The sequence below is a fragment of the Ascidiella aspersa genome, chromosome 8, assembly GCF_963924565.1.
Source record: "Ascidiella aspersa chromosome 8, kaAscAspe10.2, whole genome shotgun sequence".
Lineage (NCBI taxonomy): Eukaryota > Metazoa > Chordata > Ascidiacea > Phlebobranchia > Ascidiidae > Ascidiella > Ascidiella aspersa.
Genome location: NC_139454.1, coordinates 1975827 through 1996324, shown reverse-complemented (window position 1 = coordinate 1996324; position 20498 = coordinate 1975827). Strand labels below are relative to the sequence as shown.

The 20498-nt window shown below is 35.6% G+C and overlaps 1 protein-coding gene and 1 non-coding gene across 2 annotated transcripts; both read right to left on the bottom strand.

Moving 5' to 3' along the window:
- Positions 1-4096: 4096 nt before the first annotated feature.
- On the bottom strand, positions 4097-20320 carry LOC146134819 (protein O-mannosyl-transferase TMTC1-like). Its single transcript, XM_083395663.1, has 18 exons — positions 20198-20320; positions 19313-19419; positions 17805-17991; positions 17113-17284; positions 16225-16389; positions 14669-14790; positions 14099-14202; positions 13392-13587; positions 12748-12910; positions 11650-11773; positions 10281-10464; positions 9555-9640; positions 8593-8846; positions 7617-7752; positions 7075-7222; positions 6319-6462; positions 5362-5550; positions 4097-4180 (listed from the first exon to the last, which is right to left on the bottom strand). The coding sequence occupies exons 1-18, from the start codon at positions 20318-20320 to the stop codon at positions 4097-4099; spliced, it is 2688 nt and encodes an 895-aa protein (XP_083251789.1).
- On the bottom strand, positions 11376-11450 carry Trnaa-ggc (transfer RNA alanine (anticodon GGC)). The gene has a single exon. It is a non-coding gene; the product is annotated as a tRNA-Ala (tRNA).
- Positions 20321-20498: the final 178 nt, after the last annotated feature.

The following is a 20498-nucleotide window of genomic DNA, read 5'->3' as shown; positions in this document are numbered from 1 at the left end:
GTTTGTTTTATCCCGTTTTTATGCAATAATCAGAGCAATCTAGCTTTTAAAAACACTAGTTTGATATTATTATAACCAACCACAGCAAAAAAAAATAATAATCCGAACAAAAATACGACATTGTTATGGTAACCGGAAATTAAAAAATATTTGAAGCTTCTTGAACTGGACTTTAAAATGTATTCTCTAAACAAATGTGAAACGACTGCTTTCTTTTGTTTTTAAAATGGAGATAGTTGATCGGATCTTTAACCAAAGAGCAGTAGCGTCTGGCGAAATTAATCTTTTAATCTCCTCTTTTGACAAAATACTCAAAACTGACGAAAAAAGATTGGAGAACACGTACAATATCGTGTCAAACACAGCTGATAAAAATTTGCCAAATGGACACAAATTGATGGCAGACAAGTTACCAGTTATTCAAGCTAAAGGTGCGTACAGTAAAATATTTACCATTATTGTAAATAGCTTTTACTACATGACAAACCACTACGGCCTATTCAGATTCCTGAGTTATAATTCAATTTTATATTAAGAGTTCAAAAACACACATCATTTGCTTGCAAATTTAACAAAACTAGTCCTCTTTTCAGTTGTTATTTGCTCTCAAATGTGTGACAAACTGCTGAAAGCTGGAACTGAAAATGAACACAATGTAAGTGTGTTTAAGCTTAATGTTATGCGAAAACTGTTTACCTTTTATTTAAAAACAGCCGGAAGTAACCAATAGGAAGTAGAGTTATTTCGTTGCAAGCATTAGTCATGAATTGAATTTATCTCTTTTGAACAAGCTTTAGATGTTTTGTGTTATTCATTTCAGTTTTAAATCAATTTATAAAACTTTACTCGGACATAATTTGTAGCAAAGCATTAAAAGAATCAGGAATTTTTTATTAACCACCCATTTCATTTACCCAATTTTTACAATTTGTATATTATTTTATCCAAAAGTAGCTTTAATTTGTTATGTTGATTTATTTTTTTATTAAATAGGTGTCACACAGCACGCCAATACATAAGGAATTGGAAAAAGTAAATCACAGTATGCCGCAGTCTACAAAAGAAAATTGAGAATGTAAGAGAAGTATTGAAACGCTAAACAAAACATGTGCAAATTAACAATTCTGGAAAACTATGACCAAATCTAAAAACAGTTTGTTTTGTTGTTTAACATATATAAAACAATCTTAAAAAAACAAAAATATTTCAGAAATGTTTATGAATTAAAAGCAATAAAACTGTTATTTAAAATGTCTTACAATTGCCATCTTGTTTTGGTATATATCTGTTTTGGTACCTATACCATATTTATTTTGCTGGCATCTTAGAAATCAATATATTTAAACTTGTTACATTTTAATTTAGTTATCTGTACTACTACTGTTTTACTGCACAAAGCAGAGTGCATGGATCATGTTTTGTTGCATTGCTTTTAATTTATGCAGATCAGTTTTTCTTGGTGAAATGTTTGCGTTTTATTTTGTTTTTATTCATATAATAATAATTTCCTATGCAACGTGGATGTTTCCGCCTTCTGAGTGCAATTTACTTCATTTTAACACAATACAATAAACGTTTACATTGTGTGCGTTGTTATGGTAAGCTGCGTATACTAGAGAAATACGGTATATAACAGTTTACCAAATACAGACACTTTAAAAATAATGACTGAACATAGGTTTTTCCACTATTCGGAACTGCATTGAGTCCAGAAAATTGTGCCGTTTTTGTCAAATGGCCTCCCTACAATGTATAGTGCAGTGTTGAGTTGGTATGTAGGTTGACCAACGACAAAATAGATTTCCAAGAGTCAGTTAAAGCTATTAAAATGGTAGTAGATGGGTGTAATCAATCTAGAGTGCGTTGACAGTCGTTAATTACGTGTAGATAAGGGAACACACAATATGAGCTACAAGGCTACAATATTTAAAGCAGAATAACATATAATACCATAGTATTAAGACCATCTAAATACTAAAGCGAAATACACAATAATTTCCACGACAGGATAACATTTAAAATCGCTTGAATAAGAAATAAGCCTGTCAAATTAAGTCCTAAATTTGTCGTTGTAAGGCCTAAATGGTTAGTTATCTACTTAAGGGTAACGTTTAGGGTTAGGTAAAACATTTGTATTTGCCTGATTCTGACCATTTAGGTATTATTCCAGCGGAGTTATGACTTATTCCGATTTAGACGTTATTACGACTATTAGGTATTAGTCCTATTTTGGTCTTATGAACTGGGTATTACTCTCATGTTAATGTTGTTCTTATTTCGGTTTCATGGCTGGAGTCCGTAGATAGGCCAATAAACTTGCCGTACCGCCATCGCCAACCATATTTAATACACTATATGACGCCACTTTATTTCTTTAATTCGAATGTTATTTATTTTACGTGTTGTTTGACGAATAACAAAATATTTCATAGCTACTATAGGAAATCAACAAAATGCGTTAAATGTGATTTTCGTTTAAACAACTTAGCTTGATTAATCCAAGAAGGACAAACTTTAAGTTATTTTTAAACTGCACTGTCATTATTTGAGTAACAACTATTGGCAAAAAAGTCATGTGCCGTAAGCAATAAATTTCGGGCACTGGTGTAATACCGAAACTAGACATGTTTCGAAACTAGCATTCTCCAGTCTTTTTTAGTTTGAAAAAGTCCCGAACTTTCTGGCAATGTTGAAAGCTAAGTTTACATAAAAATACATGCAATCGTATCTGTAATACATTTTTTTAATATATGCCTTACTATGAACACTGTTAATCTAACCTTTTACAATTATTTATTTTACAAAAATCAAATTTTTACTGATCTGGATTAGCGGGTGCCATATAGTTTGGTTTAAGAAAATTTAATTTCGTACAGTTTCACAGTTTGCGTTTAGATCAGAATAAATCAGCGACAAAAAACAAATACACAATTCATATATATTTATGAAAACAATTATATTTGGTGCGTTATGTTTCTGTGCATTTGGACTGGAATATTGCACCAGTCTAATGCCTTGCAATAGGCCGTAAAACCAAACGCGCAAAACAAATAGGTTTTCTGTGACCACAAAGCTAGTCTAATTACACTGTGCGTGCGAAAAACGTTTCAATATTGGGGCGACTATTTTTGGACTTTTGTCAAAGTAGACGATAGGTCAAAATTTGTTAAAATTATTACAAGTCAAAATTGTTTACAAAATACATAAAAATCGTTTAAAAAACAACAAAAACGATAGCATTTTAAAATTCTCGTTCAGCGTAATATTTTACCAAATCATGTTTTGAACAACATCCAGAAGTATTTTAACTCTATTCTATCTCCATTAGAGCAATATACGATATACGCGAGCTGACAGAATGAACCCCCGATATATTGGAACCCTATAGTTTGAACCGCGCCTTTTGGCTTTGATTTTCATTCTACAACTGAGTTCTTAGCCTTAATCAACAAACCGCTGACATTTTTGAGGCCAGAAATCACTGCAAGCATTTAAGCTCACTGAATGATTGATGAAGCATGTAAAAAAGGGGGAGGGTAAAACCTCGTTATGCAACAACAATCCCGTAAACGCTTTGAACGCGCGTTTATTAAACGACAGGAACTTGTAAAACTGCGCCTAATTAGGGGTGGGTAGTGGGTGGGGTTAGAATTTGGCTTACGAGTTCAAATTACTAGGAAAGTTAGCGATAAAGTTATGGGTTGGTTTTGGCCTGGATAAAAGTTTGTTAAGATCTTATTCTGGTCGTTTGGGTCTTATGCCAGCGGGTTTTGGTCCTAACCCGTTTTGGACGTTATAACGATTATTAGTCCTCTTTGTTAATAGTCCTATTTTTAAGGTATTTGTTCAATTTTTTCGTAGGTATTGGAAAGTCCTATTTGGACTTTATTCTGAGCTCCAACGTTGGTGTTATTCCAATTTCGGTCTTATTGCTGACATTCACTGCCAGCTTTCATGGCTTGATATTGACGCAATATTTATCGAGTCATTTCATCACACGCTCGAAACCAGCTCTGCAGTTTCCGGAGTTTCTCTGCAATGTCGCAATATTCGCCCAATCACGCGATCGACTGAGAACCTGGCGTTTTTTGTTTTCTCAGCTTTGCGAATCGCGCATCGCTCTCAGCTGCTCTCTAGCGTCACCCAACGACGGATCGAGCGAGACGGCTCTTTCCAGATTCTGCGAAATAAGTCGGGATGTTATTTTAAGCTGGGAATGACAAATTTACAAGACATGGAGAAGTGTTAAAATTTCTGCTTTCAACAAAAAGTCGAACACTTTTGAGTGATGCCCTTGAAACGACCTTTAAATGCTAGTTTTAGAAAGTTGGATTTAATCTGTTTGAAACTGGCAGTGCTCTAAGAACATAAATTATAACAAAAGTATGAGAAAAAACTTATTCTAATTAAGGAACTGTGTTGTTAAATCAAAGTATAATCTGTATCGTTAAACAAAAAAGTTCAGTTTGGCAGTTATACCTTGTTGGCAAGTATGAATGTTTCATTATCTTTTGAGCATTTTTTTCAAAAGTGCATTAGTATTTAAAGTAAACGGTCAAAAGGTTAGACACTATTATTAGTTTATTGCTTAGAATTGGCAACTCTAATGTATAGTCAACAAACTTCACATATACCAGATGACTAGGTAAATTTCCTAATGCGAAATGGCCCTGGGCATGTAGCGTTATAAGTAATAATTAGTGGATAATTTGGAATTTATTGTATTGTGTATTTATCAAATATGTTACGATTTATGATTTGTCACTTTTTCACGCCTTTTACCAAACACTCGCTGTCATTCTGAGAACAGAGCATTCGACTGTTTCACACATGAATAATGTTATATCGTGACACATATTTCCGTTATAGATAAAAGTATTTCACCTGTGTGAACGCGTTATTGTACCAGTTCCCGGCTGCCAAAAAGGCTTCGGGTTATAAATTATTTCCGCTTTCTCGTGTCGCCTTCTCTCTTTTATGCAAACTTTCAACTTGTATATGCGAAACTTATATCAATATATAACCAGTCTTGTCTAGTTAGTACAGTAAGCGGTTCTGTTGCTTGCCGGCTTCTGGCTTGCCAGCTCAACACCAGCCAACAAAAACTGTGTGGATTTGTAATCAGACTACAACAATACCTTGAAGTAATAGTGAGGTTGATTGGTCGAGGCAAATTGTTTTAATGAGACTTGCAATTAAACCCGCCTGCTTCAGGCCTCCTTATTTATTAAAAAAATAATAATAATAAAAATTGAGCTTGAAAAAGCGAAAATATTGCACGATATGATCTTATAGCTTCTACAAACAAACGAAGCAACCGAAGTATTTTTATTACTCGGGCAAACGAACTAGTCCACCTACATCAATTGACCGAGTCCAAGCTTGCCTGGCAGCCTCCGGGTCACGTGACTCCTTGTAGCGGTAGGCTTGCAACTTGAGGTGTTTGGCGAGCAGGGTTCGAACCCCGGCAAGACGTAAGCTGTTTTGGCTTTCTGCAACGGCGGAGAACCTCTCTATACGTGACGCACAGGATTCAAGCAGGTCTATTCCCTGTATAATAACGCAAAAGTCAGTGTTGTAATGACTTAAGTTAATGGCTTTACATAAGTGCACTTAAGTCACGGTTTTCAAATGAATCGTCTTAAGTATTTTAAACAAAATGACTTGACTTGACTTATGACAATTGGACAAATTACTTGAGTTTAGAATTTTATAGAGAAAGACTTGGGTTGAAAAAAAGACATTATTAGGTATTTTTCATTATAAAATAGAGTTATTTACCTTGAGTTTTGCACGTTAAACATTTTGTTTGCAATATGTTGGGTTTTTGTTATTTTTTAGTACAGGATATTGGTCATACTCGGACTAATTTACCAATTTTTATAGTTTAATGTTTAATTTTTATGACAAGGACTTGACTTGAAATTGACTTGCTTTAATTACAGCATGGAACGAATCCTTCTTTAAGTTTATTCTGAATTTGTGAAAATGCCACAACCAATATTTTTATTTTACTAAATCAAATCATAAGATACATAAACACCGCATTAAATAAGCCACCGCTTCATGGACTTTTGGACTTTCATGGAATTTTGAACTTACCATTGCAATTCATTGTTTAGCAAAATTTCATTTACGGGCTGTCGGGCATAGGATGACTACTGTTTTTTTTTCTTTTTGTAACCTGTGTTGTTTGATTTTTTTCCTACTTGTTTCGTTCGACAATGTTATGAGCATATTTGTAATCTCAAGCTGTTGAACGTGGTAAAAAAAAACGCCAAGAAACGTCACAACAAAGCGACCAAGAAAAGCACTTACTTTTACGTAGCGTCCCTGCTTTGCGTAAAGAACGGCGAGGTTGCGCCATGTTTGGTCAAACTTGCAATCGCGGTCCTTCTCAGTCAAATCTACGAGCAGCGCCAGAGCTTGTTTACGGTCGCCCATCTCGTGCAGAACTGCCGCCTGAGATAAACGGGGAAATATAAGGTACGTGCTTCTTTGTCGAAGCCGCAAGGAATGAAATGATCGGGGAAAAATAGCAAGTTGCAAAGTTGCAATATTGCAATGACTTGAGTGTGCTTAAGTTAATGTTTTAAAATAACTTGACTTGGCTTAATTTAAGTCATTTCGGTGAAATGACTTGATTTGACTTAGGTCTTTTGGACAATGAGTTGACTTAGAGTTAAGTCATTTGAGTCGCATGACTTGGGTTCGAAGTAGGAGTTTTGATTTAAAAATTGTATTTATTATCTCATTTTTATATAGTAAAACATTTTTTAATTTTAGTTATTGCTCATAATCAGTCAATTTTGGCACTTGAGTACTTTTACGTTTTGATTTTATTTCAATCACTTGATTTGGATTTAAGTTTATCTTATAATGGTTACTTTTTTGAAGACTTGACTTAGACTTAAGTCATTTAAAAAAAGCCAACAAGCAAGGTCAAGACAACACTGGAATATAGTAATTAAGTTTCACTAAAAATATTGACTGTAAATAGCGATAGTTATCGAATAAATTTTATCAAAAGCGTTGTCCGACTGCGCTATACACGAAACAAAATTATTAACTAACGTAATGTCCCAGAAGCTGCTGGTTTTCCGGTCGTATCTTTATCGCCCTTTCGTACAAAACGACGCTTTTGGCGAAGCTCCCCTGCTGAAATAAATCGGACGCTAGCGACCACAAGCGGTGAAATTGCGCCTGGTCGAGTTCCACTGATCTAAACGAAAAAGTTGAAGTCATAATTTGTCTAGCTGTTGGCTTTATAGGTAACACAAAATGATATAGAAATAGCGAAGTCAGATATATATTTAACACAATCTTCTAAGTATCGTCGAACGCCTTATTAGCCCTATACTTTAAAGATTTCCAAAATGGATATAAGTTTAAAACAAGCCTTGGTAAACTGCGTAAAAAACATGACCGTTTTCTTTAAAGTTAGGGAAAAACCAGGATAAGAAGGCAAAAAATATTTTTATACCTTTTGGTAACAAAGTCAGGCAACAAAGGGTTAAGTTGGTGCTTTGAAATATTTTACTAGATTTCACTTAAACAAAACTTATAATATCTTCTTTAATGCCTATTCATAAGTGTTTGTATCCTTAAAAAACTACCTTAACATTTCCTGAACAGCTTCTTCAGCCCGATTGCTGTTAAAAAGAGCTCCAGCGTACAAAGCTCGCGTCTCCCCGTTATTTGGGTTGATAGCAATGCTTCGTCTGAACAACTTCAGCGCAATACTTGCGTTTCCTGAACACAAAACATTGAAGGCTTTTGACAGTGTTGTAATGACTTAAGTCAATGACTTGATTTAAGTGCACTTAAGCCACTATTTTCAAATGACTTGACTTGAGTTAAGTATTTTGACCAAAATGACTTGACTTAACTTACGACTTGACTTGAACTTATGTCATTTTGTCAAATAACTTGAGTTTGAAAGTGTTTTTATTATAAATTTTTCAATTGGATTATTTGTCTCCATTATTCCACGTAAAACAATTTGCTAGCTGTATATTGCGTTTTTGCTATTTTTAGTCGAGTTATTGCTCATAGTCAAACGAGTTTTAAACTGGCATGGCTTGCTCTCAAAAATGAATTGTTTACAACACTGCTTTTTGACAATTAAAAAAAAACGCAATTCACATTCACCCGAACCCGAAATTTCCGACAAAATTTATCTGATCCATTCCGAAAACTATTATTTTAATATAACATTTAACGGATAACCTTAGATAACCGTGACGTCATACTTGCGAACACAAAGTTTGACGTAATATTTTTACTACGTATATTGTCGGCCAAGTGTGTAAAAATGTTAACACTTTTACCTAATAGTTTAAGTGCGCTGTAAATTCGTCACGACGCAGCAGGATAACTTGTCTTTGCATTTTATTTATTTTCCCACTTCTATTTTGCTCGTATTACAAATTAGTCTGATACTAGTTTGTATTAAAACGTCTTTATCAAGGTAATCCCGATTCTGTCGACCTTTTTGGGTTTGACATTCATCATTATCAAACAGTATAATCAAATAAAATAATTCACAAATTAGACAACTACCCACAGTTTAGAAAAATCAATCCATCTCACCCGAGTCTTGCATCATCTTCGCGTACTCGCTCATCTGTGACGCGTTCACGCCCGCGCATGACGTCATGCCTACGTCAGAGAGATCCGTTACGCACGAGTGGTTGAGCAGCACGTGGTAAATACGAGCGGCCGGCCCGAACTTTCGGTTGGCGGCCAGGGTTCGGGCCAGTTGGACGGCCGTGGCCTTTTTGGCGCCGGCCTGGCCAAGGCCTCGAACCAAGACTTGGGCCGCTTCATCAAACTTCTTTTGGCTTCTGATGATTGAAAAGTAATGCTTTTTTTATTTAACGAACATCAAGTGAAAAAACCTCAAGTAATGCTGTAAACCAGGCCCAAAATGCTCTTTCAAGGGCTATTGAAGGCCCACTACGTAAAACGAATGACGTCATACGTCATAAAACACAGAATCCTAAAAAATCTTGAAAAAGTTTATAGTCTCATTGGATAAAAATTTACCTTTGTAGTGTTCATACGTCACAAGCGCAACATGCCATAGTGTGCATAACGTATTTGGACCTAAACGAGTGAATAAAGTATAGTTTTTTAGGGGGTGAATAGCACGGTGTCCCTATGATGCAACAATCAATAAAAGTAAAAAATAAACAGACCATTTTTAAAACACAGTAGAGTTAATGTACAGCTACCGCGTCATAACTATGCTAAGACAAGTAAAACAAGTGAAAATAAATCGTTTAAAGGTGTTTTTTTTAGATTGTAGGTTAAAAATTTTCTTTAGCCTTAAGAAGGTAGGTTACCAACAGTTGTTAGCCTATTTTTTTTGATAAAAGTTACGTTCCAAGGTAGAATCGTTGGATCGAATCGCAAATCTTGGCTGAAATATCTTAGTTGCAATGTAGTTTCGAACGAGTACTGATACCGGGTATCGGCTCCGATCCGATATTATCGGACATCCTTACCCAACAGTGAGCCACTCCGGAGTCTCAGGACTGAAAACAACTTACTGCAATATGTTGGCGAGGTTGTTGTATGCGTTTGCATGCCAGGGCTGGATCTGTATGATTCGGATATAAAGCTGCTCAGATCTTCCCTGTGAATGATTTAAGATTTGTTTGATTTGTAGAAAAATAAAGGGCAGTTACAGCTACGACTGGCACTATTAGCAGTGTTGTAAGCAAGTTATTTCAAAATGACTTATCACTGAAGTCCAGGCCAAGTCTTGTAAGCACTGACGAGTAGTCATGGGATTTGTTCGTAAATTGCTCCTTATATTATTAAATGTTTATCAATGAGACAAAACTGATTTAAGCGTTTAACTTCGAAACATTTGTGCCAAAGTGTATATTTAAGTGAGTTTCGAAAGTGTACATACTTGAATTACGCGCACCGCTCCCTTTTTGCGGACATTTTGTAAAAGACCATGCCCAGAACTTCACTGTTCACTTCTATTAAACAGCAATTTATAATACTAAGTATTGTTTTTGGAAATCTTATCATTCTTAAAAATAGTAGTTGTCAGAAATAAAAACTAAGGTTCAAATTGCGAAAATAAATCTCATCTTTCAGGCACTGACTCTTTCAATTTCTGTAATATTAACTATCATTTGATTTACTTGAAAAATCCAACTGGGCAATTTTGCCTACATAACAACAGTGGTGTATTTTTGCTACTATAGACATGATTTATCGTTTTCTGTGATTAAAGACATATTTTACCGCCAGTAGCTTACCCTTGTTTTAGGATCGTCTTGCAAGATAGTGGCCAGGTTGTTCATCGCTCCAACATAGTCTGGCCACAGTTCTAGAACCTTCTCGTATTCCGATGCTGCTTCCCGCGTAAGGTTCGAGTTGTACAAGTGGTTTGCCCAGTTGTAGCGGGTCTTGGCGTTACCGGGGTTGGACAAAACACCGGATCTTGAGAGTAAGTTTAGCTTTGAATTGACTTTTTACCTGGCTTCACAGTGAATCTGGCAGTACTGGACAATAAAAGGTACCCATGCATAACCCACCGTGGTGTTTATAGCCTTAGAGTGTTGTGGTGACTTAAATTAATGACTTGACTTGACTTAATCCTGTAAACAAATAACTGTGCTTGGATTTAAGTCATTCAGTTAAATGACCTGGGTTGAAATTAAGTGTTTGTAACATTTTATATAAAAACGGGCTATTTATTTTAAAATAAAAACACGTAATTTGATATATCGTTTTTTTGATATATTTTTAGTTACGGTATAGCTCATTACAATCAGAGAAGTTTACCAATTTTATTATTGTTTAATATTACATGAAAGACTAGGCGTGGAGTTGATTTGCTCCAAACATAATATGACGGGAAATTGACTTCGGCAACTAATAATTTTGACTAAGACTTGACTGGACATTTAATGACACAAAATGTCTTCGGGTGTTTTACAAATGACTTGACTGGGACTTATGTCGGTTAAAATTACTTGTTTACAACACTGTTGCCTTAAAAAAGGGTGTATCTTTATTGATTTTGAAATGATTGTCAGTAGGTTTCTGCTTGTCGATCACTGCTCCGCTGACGCGTATAATCAAGTACAACCTAAACTTCAAACAAACAGCTGATTTTGTATTTTATTAGAGTTTCTATACTGCGAGTTGGTTCTAGGTTATTAAGAGGTCGTCTAGCAGTAAATAACCTGCCCGGCATGTGGCTGGTATAAAATCTTTAAATCGCGATAAAAAGTGGCAAAGTATTTTCGAAATCTCCTAAGCGTGGCATATAGGTACACCGAAAGCCGTTTTAGAGTCACCGAATCTGTTGATCTATGATTTAAGCAAAGGAGGCTAGAAAAACAACTAGCCTGCAGTGAGGTTCGAACTCACGACCTCCGGTCAAGCCGGGACCGTCGCTCTACCAACTGAGCTATGCAGGCTCAGAGAGGAGCGAGTCGAGAAACAATCATACGCCAATGCTTGCCACATTCTGTTGGTACAAGCAACTTCATATTGGGTACCGTATCATTTATTCCATGAAACATGCACAGCACACACATAGGCATATCAACTTCAATTTATTTGTTTATTTGTGATTGGCACTGTATTTGTAAGTTACGAGTTTTAACTCTTACTCACCTCATAAAAGCCTCGTTGCTCGTCCAATCTTGACACCTTGTAATTGTCCGGAAAGAGAAAAGCAGAATCACAAGAACAAGCACAAAGTTTATCATCTTTTTCATCGAGGGGAATTTTTCGCATCCTGAAAAACAAAAGCGATATGATCGACTCTATACTTTACCATTTACACCACTTATCAATGTCACTTCAATTAAGTTTTGTAAACGCATGTGCATTGTGCAATAATGTTATCAGCAAAATACAGCCTTTAATCCCATATCAACTGACATTATGGCTATGGTTAAACGGACAAAAGTAGCGAAGTTCTAGTTTTAAGTATTACTTTTCCAAATTATTAGATAAAATGCTTTAGTAGAGAGGAAGCTTATAATTACTTTTAGTTGCTTTTAAGGAAAACTATACCTTTCAAGGTTTAAAACGCAAAGTTAAAGTACTGATTAATTGCGCATGAGAGCTTGGTATAGGGTCAGCACAGATACCAGGGGCGGGTTTAGGGGAAGAGGGGAAATTGGGGAGACCCCCCACCTAAAAACGCCAGAAAATTTCAAAAGTATATTATTACGTCACTACGAGTGTTCATTCACGTTGTGGCTGCTTTAAATTGCTGAAAAAAGCTTGGTATTGCATCAGCACCCCACTCCTCAACACGCCAAAAAAATTAGAAAATTATATTATTGCGTCAGTAGGCCTACGAGAGTTTATTTTACGCTGTCGCTGGCGCTGATTTAATTTCTCTAAATGCTATAAGAACTTGGCACCGAATGAGCACTGACACCTCCCTATAGTTTTTGGTTCTTTCCCTTTTTTCTTTTTTAAGTCAGAAACTCAGAATAAAAACTTATTGGTATAAAATCAACCAAAAGATATACCCATATTTATTGCCTTAAGCTACCTTGGTTAAACTGTTATTAGTATGGGCGACTATGGAGAGCTACCACCTCCGCACAACCGTGACTCCAATGGAGCAGGAATCCCAAATGGGAGGGGAGGCTCAACCCTATAGTACCAGACCAGTAATACTACCACTTGACATCGGTATAGATGTCGATCTTACATTATCGGACATACCCACCAGGAATAATATTATCCACCAACCTTTCTGCCACATAAGGGCGGTAAAGCAGACGAAACCGGTGCTTGGCAAGTAGAGGGTTCGCTCAGCTATCACGAAACCGACCGGGAAAAATAAGTTGGACGCCGGTAAGAATGGGATTATGAGGAGAGCGTGTGCTGTCAGCAAAGGGCGGAATAAACTTGCCTGCCAAAAAATAAGTCAAGGTTAACAAGGGTTGTTATTGTTCACTAGAGACTAGTTTAAAAAGTACATAAAAAGTATCAATGTTTTTAATTTCCTTGACTTGAATTGACTTGAGTCTTTTCGACAAATAACTTGACTTGACTTAAGTTCACATAAGTTACTGTTTTTGAATAACTTGAGTCATTGAGGGCAAAATGACTCAACTTGACTTAACAAATGACTTGTCGTTGGCTTAAGTCATTTTGTCAAATAACTTTGGTTGAAATGAAGTAGTTTTATAAATTGAGTTATTTATCGTTTGGATCATTATATTAGAGACCTGTGCTGTAATCTCTGGGCTATAACGTGACTTAAGTCCACTTAAGTCACAGTTTTGAATGACTTAACTGGAGTCGTTGGTACAAAATGACCTGACTTTTTGGACAAAATAACGTAAATTGGTACCATAAATTGTTGTTGGCAAAAAAAGAACTCCACTTACGTATTCCCTTCGTTTTGTGACGACCAGCAGACAGCCTCCCAGCAAAACCAGCAGCAAGGCTATAGGGGCGAGGTTACGTATGTCCCACAGTGACGTAACAAGGGGTATTGTGTCGTACGACCAATCGTAGCAGAGCGGGAATGGGAAACAGAGCAAACCAAAGTTGACGCAGCAGAGCCAGGAGTAAGTCATTGTCCTGTTGAGCAGTTACAGAAACGAAAAAAAAATGACAAAGATAACGTCATAAAGTTCACACTGAACATCTAAATCAAGTAAACATATGAAATCTGGTAAACAGGTGGAATTATATAAAGACAAATTGTATTGGATTATCGACAAACTTCGCACAATTGTGCTTCATCAGGTCAAAGTAGAAATGAAAGCAATTAAAAATAGACTAACGTAACCGGTCGTTTGATGTAAGTGCGTAAATATAAGTAAAATTGTAATTTAAATAGATTCAAGGAGATGGCGGAATGGTAATGTGGTAAATCTGATGACAGTTAAATAAATTACTTTAAGGTTTTCGACATTTTATTCCAAAATTTGGCCCCGACGAAGTTTAGTGATGCTAGAATTAATGTGCTGTGCACAGCTGTCTATTGGTGCTGCAGTGGTGTGTTTCGACAATCAGCTGGCATTCTTACGCTTAAAGAAAACTTATTTTTAGAAAACCTTTTGGCTCTGTTCTTAGCTTATTCTTTTACCTGGTCATGAAATGTGGGGACTTGGCAGCCCTGTTGTCTGCTTCGGCAAACGTCGGTTGCGTGAAATCCATCATCCACAATCTCCAGAACAGGAATACAAGAGTCTGAAAAACGCGACAAGACTCTTATTGGAAAAATATTAAACGTAACATTGCGTTTTAAATCTAAAGAAAATGTTAATCTAAAAACATTAAAAATTATGATTTTTTTTTTTTTTAATATTACTAAAAAAAGACGTACATTTAAGCAATGTAAAATGCATTCAGAGGCTATAAAACAACACACACAAAAGTATTTCGTTGAAAAAACGCGAGTTCCTACTTTTCCGAACAGAAATGAACCTGAGGCCAACTCCCGAGTCCGACTCTACCAGCCCGCATTTCACCCGTTTATCAGACTTTTTATTTATAATGTTTTTTTTATTTTACATTAACTTTTTTTATCAACGGAGTTCAATACTACAGAGTACATCGCTTTCACACAACAATTAAGCAATTTTGGTGAAAAAAAGTTCAACATAACCGCAATCAAACATTTTTTTTTAAATATTTAAACGAACGAAATACCAACCCACACGACGAGCCAAAATATTCGCACGAGAAAGTTTATGACGTCACGTTGCCCCTGGTAACCGCTCCTCTCCAGAAATCGTATCATTTTGAGGGCAGCGACCACCCCAAGCACAGTCAGACCTAGTAAGGGGAAATCAAAACGGTTAAAAATTATGTTCAAAAGCATTTGTATAATATCGGGTGAAATAGTTAAATCACAAATTGTATTAAAATCTGTACAAGCTTCCGCACAACCGTGCTTTATCAGGTCATGTTTAAAGTAGAATGATTTCATGATTGCATTTTGACTTTGACCTGATAAAGCACAGTTGTACGAAAGCTCGTCTAAATTTTATTAAACTGCCGATTTTTAAGATAACTTTGAATTAAAATTGTCTAAGTTTTGTACTTGTAATAGAAAACAATAACAAAAACTAAAAAAACAGCAATTTCAAAATCAAAGACTCAGCAGCGTGCAGAAATTAACAGAATATCGATTTAAACCAAAGTAGCTTTTGACTTATGGTTGTGTAGAAGCTACCACATTACAATACAACTTGTCGATTAACAGTGCTTCCTGATGTCTAAGTTCAGAGTTATACAAATACGTCCATGACCAACGACAACTGCTGTTCACCTTGTTTTACCTAAATGTATTTGGTTATCAATTTATGGCTAATTATTATACTTTGCCAAAACGGTAAAAAAAATAAAAAAAAACAGTTTCTACAGTTGCCAAACGGTAAAACAGTGGCGTCAGTATATACATGAGGATTTTTCTATAGCACCACCTTATTGCGCAGAACTATATAAAACGTTTGGATTTGATTTTTATAATTTGGTTTTAATTAGATTCAACTCCAAACAACTACGGTTATTACATAAGGTAAAAGTCAGATTTTTTTACGACTACATTAGTTTCGCAAACAAAAGTCATTTTTATGTATATAGCTTGCAGTACTTATTTTATTTCCTGAATATATATGTTTCTTTTTTGTACTTAGCAGTGGTTCTTAAACTCTTTTTACGCGGACCATCTAACAACTTTTTTTGGTTTGTGTGGACCACGGTCAGCATAGAATTTTCAGAGATGACGTCATAAATTGACGTCATAAAACAATTAGACTTTAGAAACCTAAAGTTTCTGGACCAACAGATGTGAAACTGAATTGAAGTCTAAACACGTTACGCCTACTTAGGTTTTATTTCTTTTCTTTTGAAAACCTAATTCCTTTTTTAAATTATACTCCAATATTTTAATTGGGTCTTCACAGACCCCCTAAACCTGATCTACGTACCCCCAAGGGTTTTTTTTAACGCGGGCCACTGAAAAATTTGTTGTGTTCCGTATGGACGTGGGCAGGCGTGAAATTTTAAAAAATGACGCCAGAAATTGACGTCATAAGACAAGCATACCTAAGAAACCAGCTGTTTTTGGTCAACCAATGTGAAACTGCAATGGAGTCTAAATACATTAGGGAGAAGGTTCAAAATGTTTAAAAAGTCCAATACCAATATACTTTTTTGATTTCACATATTTACACTGAATTAACGCAGCAATTAAATCGACGTCACCTGACTCTTTACTGATCATTGCACAAAAAGAGAAAGCCAACACCAGCGATAATCGGATGAGGGATTCGTCTCCAGGGTGTGACGTATTAGTGACGTCATGCGTAAGTGTAGTTGAATTTTTGCAAGCAACCGCGACATTCTTTGCTGGGGCTCGGAATCGTAGACCTGAGTAAAAGTTGAAATATTAAATTTTATTTAGCGTCTGGTTTTGCCAAAATCTGATCGTTAAACTAATTGCCGAGTTTTTGCAATTTTTTTTGGCAAAAAATGATAATACGCTGTTTTTGCAATTTGGAAGTTTATTTTAGATTGCTAATGTAGACGTCATCGGAACTGTTGAATACATTTATACAGAAGTTTACACAGTAAAATGTCTAGATTTTTTCATCGCAATGTAACATGTTTATAAAATGAAAGGTTAAAACAACGTTTTGCGCAAATAATCATGAAAACATTTAAAAAATGTTTCGCAAACATCTATTTGGGCCGTTATTTTCACCACTAAATTAAAAAAATGGTTCTTAAACTTTTTGTTAAAGCGGACCCCTAAAAAATGCTTCTTGGACCTTTTCTTTTCTTGGAAGTTCTGCAGAAAATTGTTCAGAAATGACGTCATAAATTGACGTCATAAAACCACTATAGATCTATTAAACCTGCTGTTCTCGCTCAAACAAATACCAATCAAAGTAAAGTCTAAATATATTCAAGGGAAAGACGGCAAAGCGTTTTTTTCTATCAAACGCTTTTGATTTGTAAATTTTTCCCATTTTTAAATAATACATAAGATTTTATCTAGGCCTTCGTTGGCCCCTTAAAACTGTTCCACTGACCTTCAAGAAGTTTAGGGATTCCAGTTTTAGGAACCCCCTAATTTAGACTTTAATTTACCTTTGGTACGATGTGCGCTTCCAACCTTAAGTGGCTTGACGTCATCTTTAAGGTGTATCAAGCCACTATTGCATTTAGTGTTTTGTGGTGAGGTGTTGGCGTTTTGTATCAGCAAAACTAGCATGAAGAAAAAAGCGGATAGCAGTTCGGCCATTCCAACCACACCGCACACCTATTTAAAAAGCAAACATAGTAAATCATATAATAAATCAAATAACAGTATCAACCCCCATACAGAAGTAGGTAGCATTTTGAACTTTTAGAATAAATCTTAAGTAATGGCAGGAGGTTGTAGTTAGACATGGAATGAATATCTAAGCTCATACAGAAGTAAGTAGCATTTTAAAAGTTTCGAATAAATGTTTATTCATTTTTAACATCAACGATGCTTGGATATTTCAACTTTTTTATCGTAAATCTTCTAAGTATTTTGTGAGAATTGGACTTTTTATTCACACTACATACACCCAATTTTAAATACCCCCCTGTTTAGTGTTGCATAAGCTGTCTTTAGCGAACTCGTGTGCGAAAATGCAGATTCAAAACCAAAAATGGTATTTATTTGTTTAAATTGGCAAAAAAACATCAAGTTACATTACTCGTTCAGAGTTCAAACAATCTTGTCGAATTCACTTGTTGTCAAAAAACAATTACCCCAAAAAAGACAAAAAAACAGATATTTCATTTCTTACCGCCTCGGTGTGAATCGGGTGAATTGCGAACAGAACGCCGGCAACCAGCGGCGTTTTACAGTCGTCACGCTTCGTGAACACGATTCGACGGCAAACTTGCAGGAACATGGTGCTCACCAGAGCGTGGAGAAGTATGTTGATCACGTGATAAGCGGGCGACCAGTTTCCAACCATGTTGTGTAAAACCCTGTAGACAAAGTAGCCGGCTACTGAACAAGAATACGTGTAGCCTTGTGTCCATAGATTTTTGTGATAATAACTGCACTTACTCCAATGTGACTTTATAAACTAACTGAATAGGAAAACCCCATTTCTTACCGACGCCACCAAGAGTATCTTGGTTTGTCATTTGTAGCAATATTTTGCATTTTTACAATGAGGCGTTGTGGTAAAATGGCACTGTTTTTAAACCCTGCACTGAAAATAGGTAATGTGTTTAAGTAACGTATACCTTTCGCATTTTAATGGCAAAAAGCTTCGTTATCAAACGCGAAAGCTTCGTTTTAGTTGGCTTGACTCGACTGGTATTGTGAATTTAACACTTTTAACTCGACTTACCATATATCAGCACGCATTTTCTGCAATCTGCACGCGGCAATAAACACAAATGACCTTACAAAGGCTTACATAGGGTGTGTTTTTACCGGTTTCAATCACAGCTAATCAAAGAACAATAAACTGCAACCAGCATATTTATAATGGTGGCCTCGGCTATTCTACAAAAGTTATGAACGTGCTCATTTTACGTTATACTCCTTGATAACTAACTCCAAGTATATTGTGCTTTAACATAAATGAATAATACATTACAACGGTTGGGCTTGGGATTCACAATATCTGCCTCCACACCAACCAAATTAAAAAAACATATAGTTGACGACATTTCAACTGGCGTTGATCAAAAATCCAGCAAGCTTATCATTGATGGAATAATATTGCAACTTTTAACAGCTGTTAACAGCCTTGGCTTATTGTAACAACAATAGGCCTACTCAAGCACAGCAATAATTGATAATCAGTAGATTTAAAATTTTCCCACAAGCCAATTTAAACATAGAAAACTTAAATGTGGACAATTAACATAGAAATTTTAAAACAATGACGTATTTTCGATTCAACAATTTAAGACTGTGGTAACCAACACCTTAGCAATGCACAAGTTACTACAATATTTTTTTTGTAATGACTTAAGCCAATGAATTCTCTTGGACTTAAGTCATTGAGTAAAATAACTTGGGTTGAAATTAAGAGTTTTAACTTAGCATATTTACATAAAGTTGGGTAATTTATCTCAAATTTTGCACGTCAAACAATTAGCTTGCTCTACTTTGTTTTTTTGTTATTTCTTAGTTGAATAAAAACTCATATTCAGACGAATTTAGCAAGTTTAATAGTTTAACATTCTGTTTATATATCAATCACTTGACTTGGACAACGGATTACTTGAACTGGGCTATTTTTTTAAAAAAGCGTTTTTTAGCTGAAACTTTTTTTAAAGAATTTTTTACCTGAAGGTCAGCACAGAAAGTGGTCGATAAGATTTGTGGCTGGTGTTCTGCACAATGGGGGTTCCCCAAAAATCATTCCGCCAAATTTCGGCCAAAGGAGAAGATCCCTGTATTTTTAAAATAATAAATCATCTTGATCAGAGCGATTACAACGAGCAATGTGCGAAAGTTTGAAATGCACCTAACACACTGTTTATCAGCCTTAGGGTCGTGACCTAAAATTTGGTCCGGGTTTGGCTGGTTCTATGACTGCAGCAGTAGTTATGAGGTTAGATTTTTTTAAAACGCTTCTTAGCAAGATTTGTCCAAAATTTGAGAAAATTGAAAGCTATAGAAACACATGACTCATGTTAATTAAATTCGCACTGATTAGTGCTAATTTCCTGTATTTTGTTCGCTTACTAAAACAAAAGTTCAGTAAAGAGATTTGGGTCGCAAGAGCTTCACTGTTACACTTACTCTTCAGTTATTAGGTCGCCACGGAAAAAGATTGAGAGACACTGGTTAAATGCGTCTGGTAACTTTCGAAATAATAAAAAAAAATGCCCCACCGAATTTCTCTATCGCTTAGCGTGATCACACTGAACTTTAGTTGCGTTTTCGTACACACTCCATGTGAGAACTGCTGTTTTTTCCAAAATCCACAAAAGGCATTTTTCATCAAATAAAATTCATGAAAGCCAAGCAACAATCCTGTTTGTCAGGGTTTGTGCGGTTTTAAAAATGTTTAATTAAACTCCTACCTGTTGAGAAAATATCAAAACCAATTCCATACATTCTGTACGGTTCAATTATACATATTCGTTTTTAACGTATATTCCAAACGCTTAAAATCTAACTATTTCAACATGGGCTTTGATATTCCTACGAGAAGTATTTTCTTACCTGTACGTCTTTATTTCGCACCACAGCTGGAATATCATCGTGTAGAAAAGGTGCTTTTGAAACTCCAAGGTAAACGAAAGTTGCCAAGCTGAAAACAACGGCAGATTCCCGGGTAGGTGTCATGCCTGACTGATCTTCGTAAGTACTTGGATTTCAGATCAGCTGGTAGTCTATTTTGCTGTAGTCTGCAGTTTCACATAACTTGCTGCTACTGTAATGATGATACTTAGGTTAATTCAATGATTTTCAGACACAGTTTAATGTTTACTTAAAATCATCATCATGCTTTTTTTTAAATGTC

Bases quoted from the DNA above. Each gene is read 5' to 3' on its own strand.
- LOC146134819 (XM_083395663.1), bottom strand. From the start codon at position 20,320: ATGACACCTACCCGGGAATCTGCCGTTGTTTTCAGCTTGGCAACTTTC. The intron at 16,390-17,112 runs GTAAATTAAAGT...ACTTTTACTCAG, and splicing joins AAGCGCACATCGTACCAAAG to GTCTACGATTCCGAGCCCCA. The intron at 9,641-10,280 runs GTAAGCTACTGG...AATCATTCACAG, and splicing joins AAGACGATCCTAAAACAAGG to GGAAGATCTGAGCAGCTTTA.